Genomic DNA, 20,084 nt, shown 5'->3' with positions numbered 1-20,084 from the left:
CGACGTGTATTCGAGTCTTCGCGTGCGGATGTGTCGGCGACATCCGAGTTAGGCAAGAACACCCCCCCCGCGCCCCCCCCCCACCGCAAGCTCTGGAATGTCCGCGTGCACACGCGCGTCGGCTTTTTTGGGACTCGCCCACGCGCACACGCAAAGGGCGTCCACGCTCAAGCGCGACTGAGCGTTTTTGAGCTTTTTTTTCGCCATCCTTCCTCTCGGTTTTGGCGAGGAGGGACTCTTAGTCAACGCTCACTTGACCATGAGTCCAAAGTCGCCGCCCCCCCCCCCCCAAAAAAAAAGCCGATGGCAGCTCGTCAGCGTCAAAAAGTGGAAGCTTTTCTAAATTCCATTTTTTCAAACTTGAACCGCCAGAGAGGAGTTGTGAGGATTTGTGACACGTTTGTTTCCCCACTTTGGGGCATCCTGGGCTTTTTTTCTTTCTTTTTTGACAACAAAGCATACTAGCGCATGTCACGTGACGCTAGCCGCGCTCTGACCTCAAAAGGGACGCAAACAGGAAGTGTCGGTCAGGGTTTGGTGCTCTGGAATGTTCCAGATGCGCCGCATTCCGGTCTGGACCGAACCGCCCGCGCCGCGTTTGTGTGTGTGTGTGTGTGGGGGGGGGTGACCTAGTGGAATATGAATACAGAAATATGGAATGTTCACGTTTCAACCGTCAGGAAAACAACAGTCGCCGCTTGATGAGGTCACAATGGTGGCTGTGTCCTCTTCCCGGCACCCACAATCGCCACAAACGCGCCCCCCACCACCACCCCCCCTCCACGTGTGTCTAATATCCAAGTTACGACTCGATTAGACAGAGTCGCTGTGTTTGGAAATGGAAAGCGCAAATTCAGAGCGTCCCTGAAGGCCACTTGATGGATGAAGCCCGCCCCCAAGGAGCTGCGCGTGCACATCACGGTGCGCACGCACGCGCTCTCCCTGGCAGGCGGAGGATGAGGATGAGGATGAGGATGAGGATGAAGAAGAAGAAGACGGCGCAGGACTGAGAGACGAAGTGGTCGCGTGGTCCTCGCAGCTGATTGGACGCCGAGGTTGAGGTACGTCTGCTAACCTTTTGGTTCCGATCCGATTCCCAAAAGGAGTTTTTGTGTGTTTGTTGGAGTTTTGTCGCTGTCGCCCGTACACGGCACGTTGGTCGGTCCTGATGACGTCACACGTGCGCCAAACCGACTTTTTCGACTGTCAAAAGTTTGAATCTTTCTGATAGTGGGCGTGGCCTGACGTCAGCCTTCGAAGTGTCATTGAGTCAATTTGTTTTTTTTTTTTTTTTTTTAGGATTGCGACTTCCCGGAGCCGAGATGCCGCTGCTGCCATTGGTCCTCATGTTGCTACTTCCTGTCGCCAGGCCACGCCCCTCCGCCCCCCTCGACAGCTCGGACGCAGGTGAGACCGCCGCCGACTGGTCGCCGGGGGGTCCTCGGCCCCGTTCTCGTCTGCTCTCGGTCTACGGATACATCCGTCGATCCGTTTATTTTCCGAGACGCTTATCCTCACGAGGGTCGTGGGACAGGAGGCGGGGCACACCCCGGACGCAGGCGCGGGGGCGGACAGATAAACTCCACACAGCGGGGGGCTGGGATTGAACCCCGGTCCTCAGAGCCCAAACGGATACATCATCATCATATTTAATATACTAATGTGTGTATGGAAATCATATGAATGGAAAAAAGCATCGGGCATCTTGACCCAAAGCGTTTTAACCCCCGTTTTAATTTAATTTAAAACCCTTGTGGCCCGCCCCCCCCCCCCCCCCCAGCCTCATATCTGGTGTGTCATTTTTGGAGTTATGCAAGAATTTAGTCTGCAGATGACAGAAAGTAGGCGTTCCGTCCCGACGGGGTTGCAGCGCCACCTAACAGCCGAAAAGGAAAAAGCGGAACCCGATCAAGTTGGTTTGTCGTTTCAGTGGCCGCGGCGACCGTGTCGTCTGAGGATGAGGATGACGGTGAAGATGATGATGATGACGAAAATGAAGATGACGCGGCGCCGTCGTCGTCGGAGGAAGGCAAACTGGCAAATGACGACGTGACAAAAAGCGACGAAAGCAGACGACGACAACGTGAGTCCAGGAAGGTCTTCCCAAACGGCTTCTTCCTGCTCCTCCTTTTCTCTTCCCCGAGGTTCCTTCCTCTCCTCGTTGTCCTCCTCACGCCCCCCCCCCCCCCCCCCACCCCCCAAAAAAAAAACCCAAAACAAAGCAAAGACGCTGTTGTGCTGTGGTTTGGGTCAGCGTCGTCGCTGGCGTCTCCTCCTCGCTGGTCGTCTCCGGACAAGATGAGGCGGACGCTGTACGCGCTTCCCGCCGGCGGGACGCTGAAGTTCCGATGCCCGGCGACGGGGAGCCCCGCCCCCGCGCTCGACTGGTACAAGAACGGAAACGACGTCAGACGACAGCAACGAATCGGCGGCTACAAGGTGAGACGGCGGCGCGTAAACGCGGCGTCGCAAACGTCACAAGTTGACCCGACTTCAGATCCGAGAACCCGCGTGGACGCTCGCGCTGGAGACGCTGCTGCCCTCGGACAAAGGAAACTACACGTGCGTGGCGCGCAACGTCCACGGACGCATTCAACACGGCTTCACGCTCGACGTCATCGGTAAGTCCGAATTAAGGGCCAGTTCAAGCTCCCTGGCACGGAGACCGGTCGGCGAGGGTTAGCTGACTAGCCTAACCTAGCTTCCGCGACATCGTGCTAAATTCAAACATTTTTGTTGTTGTTGCCAAAACCTTTTGCACGTCCTTCTCCGCTGCGTCGTCTTGACCGTTAAACGCAAAATCGATGTCCGCGTTTGAGCCGTCGGTCCGCTCAACGGTGACTCGGTTGATGACGCGGTCGCGTGATGGTGTGACCGCCACGTGAAAGTAACGCGGAGGTGGCGGCGCGCAGAACGCTCCGCTCACAGGCCCATCCTCCAAGCGGGCCTTCCGGCCAACCAGACGGCGGTGGCGGGCGGCGACGCGCGCTTCACGTGTCGCGTGTTCAGCGACTCGCAGCCTCACGTGCAGTGGATCAAGGCCGCCGACGACGACGCCGACGCCCGGCCCGACGGACCCCGCGGGCGTCCCGGCGGCCTCGTGCTGAAGGTGCGACGTGGGATGGCGCCCCCTGGCGCTCTGTCCTAACCACGGTTAGCTGCAGGTCGCTCGTCTTTGCGTTCAGGAGGCGAGCGTCAACGTGTCGGAAGACGACCTGGAGATCCTCACGCTGAGCAACGTTAGCGCCGCGGATGCCGGCGAATACGCTTGCGTGGCCGCCAACTCCATCGGCGTCTCGCACCAGTCGGCCTGGCTCACCGTGCTGGAGGGTGAGCAAATCTGCGTTTTAGCTTTGGCACCTCCCCGCTCATGGCCTTTCTTTCCTCTCTCTTGGCGCCTCGGTGTTTTGATTAGGCCCACCCCCCGGCACGCCCCTTCCCCACAGCTACGCTCACATCTTCTTCTACTGCCTCGGCTTCTTCATCGCGGTGACGCTGACCTTCGCCGCCGTCATCTGCAAGCTGTGCGCCGCCGCCCCCAGGAAGGGCGTCGCGCCAAGGAGCCCGCTGGCGGTGCACAAACTCGCCAAGAGCGTCGCGCTCAGGAGACAGGTGACGGCCGGTGGCCGGCTGATAGCGCCGTTCGGGGGGGACTCGTGCTAACAAAAAAGGTTTCGACAAGTTACTGTGGTAAAAGTCAAGCGAGGCAACTCCCGTTAGCTTTGCGCTTGCAAACACCTTCGCAAGGGCAGTTTTTTTTCATGGTCTTTCAAATGTCTGCCACGGTCTCATCACCGTCTGACTTGCTTTACCCGCAATCGGTGAGCTAAGTGGTCAAACAAGTCCCGAGTCCTGAAATGCGCCTGACTGGTGGCTAACCGCCACATAGCTTGACACGCTAACCGCGGGTCGTGTCCCCACAGGTGTCTCTGGGGTCGTCGCGGTCCGCTCGGTCGGGTTTCCCTTCCGCGCGTCCGTCTTGTCCCTCGGGCGGGACCGTCGCGTCTCCGGACTACGCCCTGCCGTACGATCCTCAGTGGGAACTTCCTCGTGAAACGTGAGTTTTCTCCGGGTATGCCCGCCTCCTGACACCGTTCCAAAACCTGTTAGCATATTAGCCTCTTTGGAGGCTTTGTCCATAGGTAGAAATGTTTGTTGGTCCATTTGTTGGTGGCGGTCTACCAGTGCAGGGTAGACCGCCGTGGCCTCTTGCCCATTGTCAGCTGGGGTCCATTCCAGCCACGATAAAACTCGATGAGAAATGATCAGGGTGTCGTTTGTGCGCGTGTGAAAGCGAGTTCCCGAGTCGAACGCGTTTGCGGCGGTCGCAGTTTGGCCGCGCGGTTCCTGGCTGGGTGGACTGCTGGCGTGTTTTTGTGTTTTTAGGCTGACGTTGGGCAAGCCGCTGGGCGAGGGCTGCTTCGGGCAGGTGGCCTTGGCGGAGGTCGTCGGCCTGGACAAGGAGCGTCCGGCGTGCGTCACCAAGGTGGCGGTGAAGACGGTGAAAGGTGAGCGGCCGCCGTGCTCGTCATTTCTTTCCTCGCTGACGCGCGGCTCCGTGCGGCCGAGCAGCCGACGCCGGCGAGAAGGACCTGATGGACCTCGTCTCGGAGATGGAGATGATGAAGATGGTCGGTCGCCACAAGAACATCATCAACCTGATCGGCGCCTGCACGCGTGACGGTGAGCCGGTCCTCGAGCCGGATAGCGTTTGTCAGAGATGAGCGTTTGAAGCACGAAGTCGCCGTCGCTCCTGCAGATAACCCGTCGAAAGTAACACGTCAAGTACAGACACTAGAACCCCGCCACCGTCCGTCACCGTGACTCTCGTGACTCGGCCTCGAACGGCGACGTGGATCTTACTTGAAACTTGGTCCCGTCTGTTCCGCAGGGCCCCTGTACGTGGTGGTGGAGTACGCCGCCCGGGGTAACCTCAGGCAGCACCTCCGTGCGCGTCGCCCGCCCGACTCCGAGTACTGGCGCCGCTCGGCTGACGGGCTGCCGGCCGGCGTGGACCTCCAAGAGCTGGTGTCGGCGGCATACCAGGTGGGCCGAGGAATGGCGTACCTGGCGTCGAAGAAGGTGATTTGATGACATGGTTACCGTCGGCTATGAGCGCCAAAGTTTGCTAACGGGTTCTTGAGCGCCCGAGCGATGGCGGCAACCTTTGAGGAGGGGAAAGACAACGTCTCCTCGTAGGCCTTTTTACTCTTCTTCCAAAGTCTTTTCTTTGGTCCAGTAGACTTTCTCCTTTCAAGCAACCGCAAAAAAAAAAAAAAAAAAAAAGGAACGTATGACGCGGTGTTGCCGTCTGCTCTTCTGTGTTCAGTGCGTCCACAGAGACTTGGCGGCCCGTAATGTTCTAGTCACACACGACCTCGTCATGAAGATCGCAGACTTTGGCTTAGCCAGAGATGTGCACCACATGGACTACTACAAGAAGACCACCAACGTGAGAAACACCACAACACACCCGAATAGAACACAAAAGTCCAAACAGTCCAATCAAAAACTACGGCAGAGCAGGAGAATCGTCAATGGGCCATTTTAGCAGAACGGAAAACAGTCCAGACCCAAACGGTCCAGTCCAGATCACAACAAGAAAAGAACAGAATGTTCCCGACCTAAACAAATCATACCAAAAACAGAAGTAGTTTGAGTCCAAAACGGACCAGGCCAGTCAAGTCCGGTACAGTACAAAAAGGAACAGTCGAGACAGTCACGTCACGGATCCATCTGGAACCAATTTGAGCGCTCTCGAAGAGTCCAGACAAACCCAAGAAAACCGGTTGGCTTAACCAGTCCGGAGCAGAAAAGGTTTTTCTTCCGAACCAAGTTGTGTTTGTGTTCTTCAGGGTCCTTTGCCAGTCAAGTGGATGGCGCCCGAAGCTCTATTTGACCGTGTCTACACGCACCAGAGCGACGTGTGAGCCTCTCTGTCTCTTTGCCGCCGACCGGCTAGCGCACGCCGACTCTCAAAGGTTTCTAGCGACTGCCCTGGTCTGAGGGTTTTTGTCTGTTTGGGCTCAGGTGGTCTTTCGGCATCCTGCTGTGGGAAATCTTCACGCTGGGAGCGTCTCCGTATCCCGGCGTCCCCGTGGAGGATCTCTTCAAACTTCTGAAGGAAGGTCACCGCCTGGACAAACCTTCGGCCTGCACGCAACAGCTGTGAGTAGCACGAATCTTCCCGGGCACCTTCGGCCATCCACGAGACGGTTTCAGTTGGGAGACAATTTCCCGGGGACGTCTTTCAGACGTAGACTTTAGCGAAAAGAAGATTTTCAGTTGTGTGTGCGGGACAGAATTTCCAAATCATTTCAGTGGTGAGCGTCAGACGCTTTGAAGTATTCTTGAAGGAGCAGGCCAGGAAGGTGCGAGGGACCCTCTCGGAATGGAGCCAGCGCCACGTTTTCAGATGCGTTCGAGAGGATTGCAACAGCCTTTGACTTGCGAATGAGGGCCTGAATTGGCGCCTATTCCTGACAGCCTCTCACACAAAGAGCAGTTTTGTCTGGAAAAACCAGTTGCTCAACCCACTTGTGGTCTCTCAGCTACGCCATGATGCAAGACTGCTGGGACGCCGCCCCCTCGCACCGGCCCACCTTCCCCGCGCTCGTCAGCCGGTTGGACGCCGCGCTCGCCGCGCTCGCCAACCAGGTAGTTGACATGCTAGCATTGCTAAACGACAGCTATTGCTTAGGGCTGAAATTGCTTTCTAAGAGCTAACACTGCTAGTATTGCTAGCAGTGTTATCCAAGCGCTAATGCTAGTTTTGCGAATGGCTAAAATTGCGAAGCAACAGCTAACGATGATAGCGTTGGTGATGGCGAGCGTCAGTATCCGTGAGCTAATGTTTGCGTCGCCAACAGCTAACATTTCTGAGGAACAGCTAGTAATGATAGCTTTGCTAATGCTAGCGTTGGGGGATTCATATTTAATTCTACTAACATAGCTAACAACTGACATAGCTTAGTAACAGCCCATGACGATTGCATTGCGATCGCTTCGCATTGAATCGGACTCGTCTCATTTCCTTATGCTTGTAGCGTTGCTAGCTTGTTAGCATTTAGCAGGGTGATTGTTATGTCTCCCCCAGGACTACCTGGACCTGTCCAACCCCCTTATCCAGAATCGTCCTCTGTGCTAGCCGCTCTCCCGGGTCGTTTTCGTGATCATCGTCATCCAGGAAGTGGCGCTACTAATCAGGAAGTACATGAGTTGCGTTCGTTCTGTGTGTAAATATTGTCGATAATTGTGAAAAGGAAACACCCCCCCCCCAAAAAAAAAAAAAAAATGTTTTGGAGACTTCTTTGTAACTGTGAAAATACTCATTTAATCTTTTCGTTCCACTATTTTCGTTTCGATGTGCGCTGTGGACTTTCCACTTCAGCTCGCCATAAAAAGATTTCCAAGTTTGCTTATCAACGTGATCATGGCGCGGTGTTCATTTTCTGCGTTTTGGCGTCCTCTGGCGGCCGGTGTGGGGGGTGCAAATGAATCAAACGAAGCCCATCTGAATGCATCAAACTTTTTATGAAGTTGCCAAATGCTGGCGGGAAATGTCGCGGGGGGCGCTCGGCGGCCGGCGCCGAGCATAAATTAGTGGCGAGAAGACGGGAAATCTCCGCTTGGGTCTGGACTCTACTGGGGCGGGCCGACGGGCCCCGCCTCCTTTTCGTCCACCGAGCGTTTGCGGGCAAAGAGGTGGGTGGGGTCGCGACCCCGGAAGCCGGGCTGGATGTTGAAGACGGGCACGTTCCTCCAGCTGGACGGGTCGTCGAAGGGGGCGGCGGCCTGGCCCGCGTCGCACTCTTTGTTCTGGACCATCTGCAGGAACGTCTCCATGTCGGGGCCCAAACGTCCCAGCAGGCCCGAACGCACCGCCGCCACCGTCTGCTCGTCGCACGCCTGCAGCGTCTGCAGCAGCGTGCTGTAGTACCTGCGGCGTGTACAAATACTGCGATGTACTCGCTCGCAAAGAACCTTTTGAGCATTTGAAGGAAGAAAAGGAAGCTCCGCACCAGCAGGGGGCAGCGCTCGGTATTTGTAACTTGTTGGGTAAAAGGTCAGCTGGGACTCGGGACGCGTTCCAAGTCACACTTTCAAGTAACCTCGAAAGTCGCGTCTTGTTACGTGGAACGAACGGGCCACTGGTCACCTGTCATTTGCCGCAAGTCTCACGTCAAGTTACAAGTAACGTGACCAGGGCGGGAAAGATGAATTGGTCCCAATTACTCGTCAAGCTCTTGAAAATGTCACGTCCTCTAAGTAATTTTTGATGACTTTAGAAACTATTAGGAAGGTGCCCCGAGTACCTGATGATTCTATCCAGTGTCTCAATTGTCCGTAGAGCGCGAGGGATGGCCGCAACGTTAACTGAAGTCTTTGGAGGGTTTGTTGTTCTTGTTGTTGTCAAGCTGTTCACCTTTGGCAATGGATTTGGATCGAGGAAGCGCACGAATTGAATTTCAACGATGTGGCCTTGACGAAGCGCAACGGCCGATAAAATGAGACACTTTCGAGCGACGGCTTTTTCCACTTTGTACTGTACGGGGGACCGGACGATCCGACCACGCCCCTCCAATCGAACGTGACCGGCGACGTTTTCTGCTCGACGCGGCCTGACCTGCTATACTTGCGACGCGTCGGGTACGAAACGTGCGACAAGTGAAAGCGTTGAGTTGCGACCTGTTGGGGAAATGCGTGGGCACTTGCACCACGTCGGCGAAGGCCTGCGGGTTGGTCCGCGCCACCGTGCAGATGTCGTGCGCGGCGAAACATTCCTCCTGGACCTCGGCGATCATCCTCTGGAAGACGTTGCAGCGGCGGATGGTCTGGAAAACTTTACTGCCGATCCCTTGAGCCACGCAGTGCAGACTCTTCTTCACGAAGGTCTTGCCCTAAACGCCGGCAAGGACGCCAGTTAGCGGCGTCCAATTCTCGCGTCTCCTCACGCGGGCGGCCACACCGGCCTCGGCTGGTCGCCGGCACGGGGACGAACGCCCCTTCGAATTTCGCGTCTTCAATTAGCCGAGCATTTTCGTGGTTTTGGGAGGCGGGCGGAAACCGCAGGAAAGGGGAAACGCGCAAAGGGCACGCGGGCCAAGTCGGACGTAACAATTTCCAAGGAAGGAATCACAAGAGAGCAAGGTTTAGCGTCAACCGGCGTAGTTTGGCGTCATTTATCACGTGATGCAAGAAGCGCGTGACGGCACGTCACATCTCGCCGCCTGTCGCGGGCAACTTCGGCCACCAGGCGGCGCAATCCCACCTCGGTGTTGAAGGTGGCGGCCGCTTGCAGGAACAGCTCGCAGATCTCGTGCATGCCGTCCGTGTCGCACGTGGAGTTTTCCAGGCACGAGAAGAAGCCGCAGCCCACCGCCACCGCGCCGTTCAGGCAGCGCGCCACGTCCGCTGCGCCGTCGCACATTTTTCATTGATGGCCTCAAAAGTGGTCCGCGTGCCAATGTTTGCGTGCCGAACGGGGGCTCACCGGGACCGTTGGAGGAGAAGCGGGCGCGGCGCGGCGCGGCGTCTTCCAGCGGGGACGCCCGCCCCGGCGCCGGCGCCGGCGCCAGGGCCAGCGCCAGCGCCAGCAGCAGAGAACAGCAACACGACCGGGACCACCGAGACCACATCTTCGCCGACCTGGAGGAAGAAGAGGAGGATGCGGCCCCCGGTGGCTGCCAGCGCGCTTTTGTAGGACGCCGGGCAGCCTCGGGCCAATCGGAGGGCGATTGCTGACGTCGCCGTGGGAGAAGAGCGCGGAAACAAAATTAAAACAAAAAACTCTAAACCAAAGTAAAAGAGCGAAAGTCACATCCGGGTGATTGGCATTCTGCTCACGTTCTTGTTGGGGTTCGGGGGGGGGTGAATATATTCACAGTCACGCAAGCGCGCGCGGATCCGTGTTTCATGAAATAGTTGGGAAAAAATCCTCCTGCTTCCTTCCTTCCTACTTTTTAAAATCTTTTCTGAAGATTTGTCATGCGATAATCGCCAAAGCAAGACATTGGAAAAATAGCATGAAATATGTGTGCTGTAAATGGCGATTTTCCCCTCCGACCAGTCAGTCCGATTGGGACCGGCTTGCCGGTACCCGGCTCACAATTTGAGGGAAACGCGGCCGTGTTGCGGTCCCGCGATCTTTATCGTGACCGTTGACCCCTGACCCGTACAGGTCACCGGCTCCCGTTGCACACGCTGATAAGACACACGCGTTTTTCCGGCGGTCACGTCACCCTCTGGCGCCCGGAAAATTTCCTTGCCAGCCGAGCCGCCCCAACGTTATTGCAGCGGCACCTTTTCTCCGCCTCGTCATCGTTTCCACTGGATTTGAAGACAAAAGTGAGTTTTTTTTTTTTTTTTTTTCTCGACCATTTTTGCCCGTCATTTGACGTACAAGTGTAAACGCGCGCGGGTCGGACTGCAAGAACTATTTGCTCTTCCGGCCTCCTGCAATAAAATCTTGGATTGCGATAGCACCGCATTTTTATTTTCCGAACCTTTGGGTTTGATCTTGTCAACTGAAATGCGACCGGACGCACTTCTTACCGTGTACTATAAAAAGAAAATGTGAGGGGGAAAAAAAACGGTGCTCAGGACGGGATTTTCTGACTATTTCTCCTCCTTTCAGGAATAAAAAAACGTTTCTATTTTTTTCAGTGGTTTTTTTTTTCCATAATATTCCCCTCTTTTTTCGAGCACTCAAGGAGTGCTTTTTTATGAATAATCAGAATTTTTTTTTTTTTAATTTGAAAAACATCCAGAAAGTTTTTTTTCTTCCCGAACGAATGCAATACGCTTCCGTAGTTCTTTAATGCAGGGAATAATAGTAAAATAAAATAAAAAGTGACTAGAAATGCCTAAAAAAAAAATGGGCACAAGTCCAGTAACGAAGTATTTCTACTGTCCAGTAATCGATTACTTCTCCGCCTCGACGAGTGGCCGGAAACTGGTCCCAATTCCAAGCGGCCGTCAGAAATGCTCTTGATCTGATTGGCCGCGGCGGCTGTCAGTCCGCACGGCGACGAACGGCGTCGCCGCCGGGGGGCGGGGCGTAGGTGACGAGAAAGGAGCGGCGGTGCCCCGGATTGAGCGGCGCTGGCGCAAATCTTGTTTTTTTTTTTTCCTCCGCATTTTGGACGGCGTCGACACCCAAAGTGGACCCCGGCAGACGCGTCCGGCCTCGCCTCAGCATAGTCGTGCGTCATGGAGTCTTACGATATTTTAGCCAACCAGCCGGTGGTGATCGATAACGTGAGTGTGCCGCCGCTGATGTCATCGTTCCCCACCCAAAGCGAGGCCTCGCCGCCGCCGCCGCTATTGTCTTCTGCTGCTTCTTCTTCTTCTTCTTGGAGCTCCACGTAGCTTCCTTCCTTCCTCCCTTTCTTTCTTTCTTTCTTTCTTTCTTCTTCTTTATTTCCCAGGTGACACCGCACGCGGGTTCTGTTCGCGTACTTGAAAAGAAGAGCAAACGCAGTTCGGGAGCTTGTTTTCATTTAGCCCATTAGCGTTAGCCGAAGAAGCTAGCTCCCGCTGCGTTAGCATCTCGTGTTTTCTGCTCTTTACTTGGACTTCAACGTGCACACCGCCGTCGACGCCTTTTTTCGTCTTGCTATTATTTGTCCGCGTGATGAGGATGAGGATGAGGAGGAAAGAGGCTGCGGAAAGTGGCCAAATTCTCGCCCGGACCACTTTGACCCGGCGACACTTTGGAGCAGCCACACGAAGCTGACCCGATTATTCCGTGAAATTGTCTTTTTCCACGTACTTCTTACAGCAATTTGCATATGGTTGCAATATAATCGTGCTCAACATGCAGGTGTCCCACCTATAAGTTATGTTATTGTAGCATTGCACACAGTTTGAACTTTGACACTGTGCCTAAAAATAGTCCAATAGGAATGACGAATGAGTGGAAACATGTTTCAAAATGATGAGATGACAATTTATTGTGACTGAAAGTTGAATACAAGTAAAGTGGCTTCACCAAATGAACATTTTACGCCCTGTCAGGTTCTAAACACTTTGAACTTTTCATTTGGCGGACGTCGAGACTCGAGAAAATCTGGTCCCAAAAGCCTCCAAAATAGTCAAAGGGGAGAACCTGATGATGCTCCTCATCCCTCATTGGCCGAGGAGCTGGAGGTCAAACTCTCCACCAATCGGGTGAGGGCTCCTCCGTCTTCCAATGAGCGCAACCTTTCTACGCGGAGTCGCTTGCGCCACCAAAAACTCGACGTCGCTGCCGCAAACGCGCCGGAATTGATCCGTTTTCTCTTTCTCGAGGTGTTTGAGGTATTCATTCATTTTTTTTCCCAAATTCCCCAAATATGACGACCACTTGTCACGCGCGCGGAGCGATGGCGACCATCGCAGCTCGTGTTGTGTTCAACTGCAGTAAGACAAAGCAGTTGTTTGTTCTTGCACGGCCGGTGGCCGTATCTCATGATTTTCTTCTCCCTCGCAGATTTTACATTTCATCGTGTTTTGTTTTAGTCGTAATGCCCCTGTATGTGTGTGTGTGTGCGTGCGTGCGCGCAGGGTTCGGGGGTCATCAAGGCCGGTTTCGCCGGAGATCAGATCCCCAAATATTGTTTTCCCAACTAGTAAGTCATCGCGGTGTCTTTCCTTCAGCTCGCACGACAAGCGTGTGACGTACGTCCCAAAAATGTGAATATTTTGTGCGTGTGTGCGCGCAGCGTGGGACGTCCCAAACATGTGCGTGTCATGGCGGGCGCCCTGGAGGGGGACCTCTTCATCGGGCCCAAAGCGGAGGTACGTCCAGTCCAGACCAAAGCAAGAAGCTCGCGACCGGCGAGCCGCTGACGTGACACGGAGCGTCCGGTACTCGAAGGCGCGCTAAGATGACGCCGGGCCTTTCCTCCGAGCAGGAGCACCGCGGCCTGCTGTCGGTCCGCTACCCGATGGAGCACGGCATCGTCAACGACTGGAACGACATGGAGCGGATCTGGCAGTACGTGTACTCCAAGGAGCAGCTGCAGACCTTCTCGGAGGAGGTGGGCTCCTCCTCTCCTCTCCGTCCCGACGCCGGCGTTTGTGACGCTCTCCCCTGCCCTTCCTCAGCATCCCGTCCTTCTGACGGAAGCCCCCCTCAACCCCAGCAAGAACCGCGAGAAGGCCGCCGAGGTCTTCTTTGAGACCTTCAACGTTCCCGCGCTCTTCATCTCCATGCAGGCCGTCCTCAGCTTGTAAGCGGCCGCCGGCGCTTTGTGACGCGCGGAGGTCAAGGTGACGGGGCCCGCTGTCGCCCCGCGCAGGTACGCCACGGGACGGACCACGGGCGTGGTGCTGGACTCGGGCGACGGCGTGACCCACGTGGTGCCCATCTACGAGGGCTTCGCCATCCCGCACTCCATCATGCGCGTGGACATCGCCGGCAGGGACGTGTCGCGCTACCTGCGCCTGCTCCTGCGCAAGGAAGGCTACAACTTCAACACTTCGGCCGAGTTCGAGGTGGTGCGCACCATCAAGGAGGTGAGACTCTTTGCGGGGGATAAGGAATATATGCTTGGGGGGGGGGGGGTTTTCTGAGATCTGCGTATCGATGGCGTTTGCTAGCACTGAGCTAAACGGGCTCGTTTGCCTCAGCTGAAGTTTTAAATGCGTGTTATTATTTCAGTTTTTACTTTGACCGTTAACACTTTGCTGCCGCACTACGGAGCTCGTATGTCAAATTTGTGCTCAGCCTGGCGACTTCAAACAAAAATATGACTGCTCACATCTTCAAATCGTACGTCGCGTCATCTGTGTCTCCGCATTTTCCTTATCGCCACCAGAGGGCGTGCTACCTGTCGCTGAACCCCCAGAAGGACGAGACGCTGGAGACGGAGAAGGCTCAGTACGTCCTCCCCGACGGCAGCGCCTTAAACGTGAGTGGACGCCGAGATCCCGCATAAGCCCCGCCCGCCTGTCGTCCAGGTGCCCGATGCCGGGCGACGTTGCCTGCACAATCACCGTCGTATGTCAAAAACACACAAGGAATTTGCCCGCGCTAGTAGGAGCCGCTCAAGTACCGCAGAGTAGTCAGTGAGCGGTTGCTGGTATGGTCATGTTGTCAATTTTACAAACGATGTGCCGTTCTGGCAGTTTAGAGCAAAGATCTGCTCTGGGGACTTTGAGAAACGCAAAATAGCCAAAGCGTGAAGCGGCGTCAATTGTGCAAATGGCGCAGATCCTTCTCAAGTTAGCGGGTGGCCAGTAGTGACGCGCGTGGCCAGAACGCGCCGCCGAGCGCGGGAGGGACGCCCGAAACGGGACGTCAATCTGAAGAATCTCAAGCGACGTCCCGTCTCAGATCGGGCCCGCCCGCTTCCGCGCCCCCGAGCTGCTGTTCCGGCCCGACCTGGTGGGCGACGAGAGTTCGGGCATCCACGAGGTCCTGGCCTACGCCATCCAGAAGTCGGACATGGACCTGCGGCGCACTCTGTTCTCCACCATCGTGCTGTGCGGGGGCTCCACGCTCATCAAAGGTGTGGAACTCGGGCGTGGGGGGGGGGGGGGGGTCGCCCGGCCGGTGACCGGCCTTGACCGGCTGTCGCCCGCTGCAGGTTTTGGCGAGCGCTTACTCACGGAAGTCAAGAAGCTGGCCCCCAAAGACGTGAAGATCAAGGTGGGTGTCGCCCCCGTCGTCTCCGTTTCCTCCTTTTTCTTGACCGGCGTCTTTTTGTGTACGCAGATCTCCGCCCCCCAGGAGAGACTCTACTCCACGTGGATCGGGTACAAACATTTCCTTTTGCTTTTTTTTTCCCCCACGTCGCCGGCGGCCATTTTGAGACGAGGAGGCAAAGTGGGTGGTCCCAATTTCTGCCGCTATCTGCGTTCTTTGTTAGCCGAGAAAATGAGCTGTGTGTGTGGCGATCGTGAACCCAAAAAGTTGTTGGCGGGCCTCGCATTCTGTTGTTTTTCCTCTCGCTTGCAACGCAGATGCTGTCGGTACTAGCGCCGCACCGCTGAGGTGCCTGAATTTGCTCCGCGTCAGGGTTTGGCATTTGTCTCCCTAGCAACGACCTTCAAGTCGTGCAACGCTGCCGCCCGCTGGCTCGCTTTTGTCATTGCAGTAGAACAACAGAAGCTCGAATTTTGCAGACTCGCCCTGCAAGATCTGCTTCTCGGGCTCCGCCCATGTTTTTTTTTTTTTGTGTGCACGCGCTTTTGTCACGCTAACGGTTGGTTGTCCTCATTGTGGCCGATTTTTCTTTTCTTGTCGATTTCGCCGCCGCCGCAGAGGTTCCATCTTGGCGTCGTTGGACACGTTCAAGAAGATGTGGGTGTCCAAGCGCGAGTACGAAGAAGACCGGGCGCGCGCCATCCACAGGAAGACCTTCTAGGACGCCGCCCCTCCCTTTCGTCTCGGCCTCGCCTCCTTCTCATTGGCCGCCCGCGTCCCGGTTGGCGCCCGCCGCGTGAAGGTCACGTCGCACGCGTCAACAAAAGTCCACGGTTTTGTTTTCTTGTTTTGCTACGGGTCCATTCCAAAGTTTTCTATTGTCACAAAACGGTTTGCGTATCCTCGCTATGCGGCCGTGTACTAGTACGAGCTTTGCCCTCACTAGAGAGACAAGTATATTCTCCGCTCATAAGAATTTATGGCACCAGGAGTGCAAATAGTCTTTTCCAGTAATGCCGTTTGAGCATTTATTCAACGAGTATGCACTTTCCCCGCACTAGTAGAACAACTTACTAGTATCATTTTTCTCCTACCAGTGCTACTTTAAGCCTACTAGTATAACCTCGAGCTTAAGATGAAGGATGTCAAATAAATGCTCAGGTGGAATGAAAGAAGGAGTAGTACACGCTTTGTCCTCACTAGTATCATTTTTTTTCCTGTACTAGTGCCGCTTTTGGCCTCCGAGTTCAATTTGCACTCAACTGAAGCAGCTGAGGTTGTACTCCGGCTCCCTCCCAAGGATGGCCGGCGAGGGCGCTAGTACGTCCGCGACCCTCGTGTGGAGAAGCGCCACAGAAAATGGATGCATGGATTTCCAAGAAGTATTCAAATGACTGAAGAACTAGTACACCAGCTAGAATACTTGTGCACTAGCAGTAAGGTTTTTTATTTTTTTTTTTGCTACAAGTTCCACTTTGGGCCTACTGGTATAAACTGTATCTGAAGGTCATGGATGCGGAAAAAATTGTGCCACACCGATAGCCTGTACTAGTAGCAGGCTAAGGTTGGCCAAGTGAGGACCGAGCACAAAACTGCACTAGTTGACAACAGTGTGCTACTAGTACTGCAACTGACTTAAAATGTGTTAACAACTATCATTTCACTAGTTGCGCACCCATGTTAAACTGGAAGCATTTTGCCTCTGGCGTCAAATCGAGTCGTCCTGCTAGTGAGGACAAAGCGTACTAGTTGATGGGCTCCGAGGATCCGGAAAACCTGCTCAAAACGAACGTCTCCTTGATCACCACTTTTCGGTCTGACTAGTTGGGCAAAAGCGGCACTAGTGGCGGGGAACAGTTGCTGCACCGTCTTACTAGTGAGGAAAAAGAGCGCACTAGTACCTGGACTTGGAGCCGGTTATCTAGTATAAGGAATAAAAGTGCAATGACGCACCCAAACCATGCAAATGGACGTCTTTGATTTGATTTCCAAACGCAGCAGTCGTCCCGTTTCACTCGTTTCCGATTAGCGATCGGGGCCGACTGCCAAGATGGCGGCCGGCGAGGGACGCTTCGGGTTTGCAAACAGTTTTTGCTGCGGTCGATTATTAATTGTTATGTCATCATGATTATTGTATGGACGGAATAAATATGTCTGCTGCTCAAATGCTGGTGTTTGCATGTAGTGCCGGTCGGCCTCGACTGACTTATTTTGAAATAAAAACACTCGCGTGTTCGAACGGCGCTGCTGTCCCTAATGTATTGAAACTGGGGAATCGGGCGTGACCAGCAGATGGCGCCATTTCCTTTGTGGGGACCTCGTGTGTCAAACCGCGCCACAAAAAACAACAAAAAAAAAAGCTGAAAATTGTGTGCGACCAAAATCGGGTCAAATTGTGCCCGGGGGGAGGGGGGGGGAGACACCTGCCAGTTGCCCAATATTTCCAGAATTATGAATATTTTTGTGCCTGTCTTAAGAGTCCCATTTTCCGAGGTAGCGATTCGCAGTAGTTGTCACTTCTCAATACGAAAGGAAAGAAATATTTGAAAGAGCCCTTTTTGAACGGAATTACTGAAATCATCGTTCAGAAATGAAATTGATTGGAGTCACGTGGCGGACGGAAATGATGTCACAAGCTTTGGCTGTTTATGACGAGCTCAATGACAGATGACATCACAAGGGTTGTTCCGGCGATGATGAGCTCATCCTCCTCATTGACGCCGCAAGTGCTCAGTTCGAGAACCGAACTCAACTCGCAGGCACGAGTATCTGTTGAGTCTTTGTTCGATCGATCCGTAGATGAACTCTCGAGCTGAAAGACGTCTGCGTGGCTTCTCGGTCATCCGCGAAGATTGAGTCCAGGCAACGGGCCGACACCGTTATCCGAAAACCTCTTCCAGTTCTACGTTTCCGGCGCGGTCCACGACAGGCTCTCGCTACCGGTGCCAGATGTTGCTTACGAAACTACCACCCTGCACGCTAATCGGTGGGCCCAGGCCACCCGGCTAGCCGAAAGCTCACGTAGCAAGTTCAAATCCGCTCGCGTCGACTCGGGTAGTTTGGAGAAACCGTCGGGGTCCCCGCGGTCCGCCGAGGAGCTTTCGTCCGAGTCTTTGTGGACCGGAACGCTCCAGCTGACTGGCAGATTTGGTCATTTGCCGTTCCCCACGATGGCCTCCGTTTCACAGCGCCAACCGGATAAAAATGCCACGTACGTGTTCTCCAGCCGCCCCAGGCCCGTCGAGGGCCGGTCCAAGTTCAACGGATCCCCCACGGAAAATCCCCAGTACGGAAACATCATGTACGATCGACGAGTCATCAGGGGAAATGTTCACGGCCAGCACGTGTCGCCGGCAAAGTCCATTCAACAGCAGCACGGATTCCGGAGGAGGTCGGTGGACTTCGTCAGGTCCAGGGACCACGTGCGGTTCAAGACTCACGACAACCTGCCGGGTCGAAAACACGTCGACGTGCAGACCGAGTCCTTCCTGGAGGAGCTGAGTAACATCCTGGTGACCAAAGACATCGACTCCCAAACGGATCGTTTCCTGGACAGGCCGGCTACGCCGCTGTTCATCCCGGCCAAGTCGGGCGAAGACGTGGCGACCCAGATCGAAGAGGGCGAGTTGTTCGACTTTGACAGGGAGGTGCAGCCCGTGCTGGAGGTCCTGGTGGGCAAGACGATCGAGCAGTCGCTCTTGGAGGTGATGGAGGAGGAGGAACTGGCCCGCCTGAGGGCCCAGCAGAGGGCCTTCGAGCAGCTGCGAAATGCCGAGCTGGCCGAGGTCCAGCGACTGCAGGAGCAGGAGCGGCGGCGCAACGAGGAAAAGGAGTGCCGGATCGCCCAGCAGAGGGAGGCCGTCAGGAAAGAGAAAGAAACGGCCGAGATGATCGCCGCCCAGGCCTGCGCCCAGCAGTTTTTGTCCAAACTCTTCCCCGCCGTCTTCTCCTCGCTGAGGAGGCACGGCTACTTCTACGACCCCGTGGAGAGGGACATCGAGATCAATTTCTTCCAGTGGCTGATGGCCGAGGTGAGCAACACCCTGGAGAAGAGGAACTCCGCCAGGCTGCTGCTGGACGCCATCATCCACGACATCGCCCTGGAGAGGCGGGACTTCTTCAAGGATCTGGAGTCGCAGCTGCTCAAATCGGACAAATAGAGGAAGCTGCGACCGACTGGCGCCGTGACTTTGATTGGACCGTCTTCTCGACCGGTCGGTGACTTGACTCGGGAGTTTTCCGAGGTCCGACGTTGATTTTTCACATGCTGTTCTGGTTCCAGGGGGCGGCGAATCCAACTCGGCTAGCCGCTAGCCCCGCTTTGACAAATGTTTTTGCAACCGGAACCTTTTAGCCTGCTTGTCGAACGCTAATTAGCGTTCCATGTTGTCGTTGTTAAGCAAAACAAGATCAAATGTGAATTTACGCCTGAGGCCAGAAGTTGACATCCATTTCATTTTTCTCTTGCGCTGTGTGAGGTCAAATCAGACGAAAGGTCGGTCAGGACCACCAAAATGTTTTCATTTCGTTCCGATTTCACAATCACTTGAGGGAGGATTTTACATTTTCTTCTTGTGGGGGGGGGGGGGGTCAATTTCCCGAGTATGAAGTTGCATTTCCTTTGACGCGCGTGACTCGGGTCAAAGGTTTCGGGTCACGGTCCACAAGCTTCTGCTGGAATCGTGGTCCAGTCCTCCTGACGCAACTGCTGGAACTGAGTCAGCGGTCGCCTTGGAACGACGTGGCGCAAGATGGCGCTGTGGCGACCTCGTACGCTAGAAGCCGGAAGGAAAAGAAGAAGAAGAAGATCGGCATTTGAGCCGTCCCTATTGGCTGCTTTGTCGCTTCAAGCCCTGATTGGTTGGATTCTGTTTGAATTCTGCTGTCGTCATCCCGCCAACGGCACCTCTGGACAATTAATACAAAATCAAATAATGGGAATAAAACTAAGTTTGACAAATGGTTATGTTGTCTCTAGTAGCTACGCAATCTATCCATCCGTCTTGTTATCCAGGCTGCTTGTCCTCACAAGCAGCCTATCCTAGCTAAAGGCGAACCACACGCTGGACCGGTCGCCAGTCAGTTGCGGGGCAATGCTAACGCTAAAGTCCTTGTTGCATCACGCCTTTGAAATATTCATCCATGCATTTTCTTAGCTGCTTATCCCCACAGGGGTCCCGGGAGTGCTATCCCAGCTGTGAACGGGCAACGCTCAACCGGTTGCCAGCTACTCTGGTGTGGTGTACCTAGTCAAGTGTCGACCTTGGCGCTCACGAAGTAGCCTTCGAGCTCAAAAGGGTTGTTGGCACCTGGTCTGTGCTACATCACAGAGTACTCGCTGGCCCAGCGGGAACTACAACAAGTCCAGGTAGAAAAGTGGCAGCGACCACCAGGACGTGGAGGGTCCAAGAGGATTTTGCATGCCGTCGGGCACCGTCCAAGTCCTCCAGGC

General features: G+C 54.9%; 4 protein-coding genes across 8 annotated transcripts; 3 read left to right on the top strand and 1 right to left on the bottom strand.

Annotated features, from left to right (window-relative positions):
- Nucleotides 1-347: 347 nt before the first annotated feature.
- Nucleotides 348-7,233, top strand: LOC133490507 (fibroblast growth factor receptor 1-A-like). 4 transcript variants are annotated; one of them, XM_061800664.1, is made up of 17 exons: nt 350-1,061; nt 1,300-1,407; nt 1,931-2,083; nt 2,255-2,439; nt 2,498-2,621; nt 2,913-3,109; nt 3,189-3,330; nt 3,416-3,612; nt 3,924-4,057; nt 4,387-4,508; nt 4,573-4,683; nt 4,892-5,082; nt 5,330-5,452; nt 5,856-5,926; nt 6,031-6,168; nt 6,552-6,657; nt 7,097-7,233. In XM_061800664.1, exons 2-17 carry the CDS (start codon nt 1,323-1,325, stop codon nt 7,145-7,147), a joined length of 2,130 nt encoding a protein of 709 aa, XP_061656648.1. In that variant the 5' UTR covers nt 350-1,061; nt 1,300-1,322; the 3' UTR covers nt 7,148-7,233. The 4 variants fall into 4 exon arrangements, with proteins under 4 accessions (XP_061656649.1, XP_061656648.1, XP_061656650.1 ...); XM_061800663.1 differs by having other exon boundaries at nt 354-1,061; nt 3,186-3,330; XM_061800665.1 differs by lacking the exon at nt 5,330-5,452 and having other exon boundaries at nt 348-1,061; nt 3,186-3,330.
- Nucleotides 7,234-7,639: 406 nt separating this feature from the next.
- On the bottom strand, nt 7,640-10,198 carry LOC133490520 (stanniocalcin-like). Its single transcript, XM_061800697.1, has 4 exons — nt 9,494-10,198; nt 9,272-9,414; nt 8,689-8,900; nt 7,640-7,939 (listed from the first exon to the last, which is right to left on the bottom strand). The coding sequence occupies exons 1-4, from the start codon at nt 9,636-9,638 to the stop codon at nt 7,642-7,644; spliced, it is 798 nt and encodes a 265-aa protein (XP_061656681.1). The 5' UTR covers nt 9,639-10,198; the 3' UTR covers nt 7,640-7,641.
- Nucleotides 10,199-10,237: 39 nt separating this feature from the next.
- actr1b (actin related protein 1B) lies at nt 10,238-16,593 on the top strand. Of its 2 annotated transcripts, none has more exons than XM_061800694.1 (11): nt 10,238-10,347; nt 12,547-12,611; nt 12,705-12,780; nt 12,897-13,022; nt 13,090-13,214; nt 13,284-13,500; nt 13,803-13,895; nt 14,321-14,495; nt 14,574-14,635; nt 14,702-14,742; nt 15,251-16,593. In XM_061800694.1, the coding sequence occupies exons 3-11, from the start codon at nt 12,733-12,735 to the stop codon at nt 15,351-15,353; spliced, it is 990 nt and encodes a 329-aa protein (XP_061656678.1). In that variant the 5' UTR covers nt 10,238-10,347; nt 12,547-12,611; nt 12,705-12,732; the 3' UTR covers nt 15,354-16,593. The 2 variants fall into 2 exon arrangements, with proteins under 2 accessions (XP_061656678.1, XP_061656677.1); XM_061800693.1 differs by lacking the exon at nt 10,238-10,347 and adding an exon at nt 10,783-11,259.
- Nucleotides 16,594-17,110: 517 nt separating this feature from the next.
- LOC133490895 (radial spoke head protein 3 homolog) lies at nt 17,111-19,750 on the top strand. Its single transcript, XM_061801578.1, has one exon. The coding sequence runs from the start codon at nt 17,803-17,805 to the stop codon at nt 18,790-18,792; it is 990 nt and encodes a 329-aa protein (XP_061657562.1). The 5' UTR covers nt 17,111-17,802; the 3' UTR covers nt 18,793-19,750.
- The last annotated feature ends 334 nt before the right edge of the window (nt 19,751-20,084 follow it).

Source organism: Syngnathoides biaculeatus, chromosome 17, assembly GCF_019802595.1.
Source record: "Syngnathoides biaculeatus isolate LvHL_M chromosome 17, ASM1980259v1, whole genome shotgun sequence".
Classification (NCBI taxonomy): domain Eukaryota; kingdom Metazoa; phylum Chordata; class Actinopteri; order Syngnathiformes; family Syngnathidae; genus Syngnathoides; species Syngnathoides biaculeatus.
The sequence above is the reverse complement of the archived record's forward strand: the minus strand, read 5'-3'. Positions and strand labels throughout refer to the sequence as shown.

Coding starts and splice junctions, on each gene's coding strand:
- LOC133490507 (XM_061800663.1), top strand. CDS start 1,323: ATGCCGCTGCTGCCATTGGTCCTCATGTTGCTACTTCCTGTCGCCAGG. Junction 2,622..2,912: donor CTTCACGCTCGACGTCATCG/GTAAGTCCGAAT, acceptor GGCGGCGCGCAG/AACGCTCCGCTCACAGGCCC. Junction 4,509..4,572: donor GGCGGTGAAGACGGTGAAAG/GTGAGCGGCCGC, acceptor GCGGCCGAGCAG/CCGACGCCGGCGAGAAGGAC.
- LOC133490520 (XM_061800697.1), bottom strand. CDS start 9,638: ATGTGGTCTCGGTGGTCCCGGTCGTGTTGCTGTTCTCTGCTGCTGGCG. Junction 9,415..9,493: donor CTTCTCCTCCAACGGTCCCG/GTGAGCCCCCGT, acceptor GCGACGGCGCAG/CGGACGTGGCGCGCTGCCTG. Junction 7,940..8,688: donor CCCACGCATTTCCCCAACAG/GTCGCAACTCAA, acceptor TACACGCCGCAG/GTACTACAGCACGCTGCTGC.
- actr1b (XM_061800693.1), top strand. CDS start 11,212: ATGGAGTCTTACGATATTTTAGCCAACCAGCCGGTGGTGATCGATAAC. Junction 11,260..12,546: donor AGCCGGTGGTGATCGATAAC/GTGAGTGTGCCG, acceptor GCGTGCGCGCAG/GGTTCGGGGGTCATCAAGGC. Junction 12,612..12,704: donor AAATATTGTTTTCCCAACTA/GTAAGTCATCGC, acceptor GTGTGCGCGCAG/CGTGGGACGTCCCAAACATG.
- LOC133490895 (XM_061801578.1), top strand. CDS start 17,803: ATGGCCTCCGTTTCACAGCGCCAACCGGATAAAAATGCCACGTACGTG.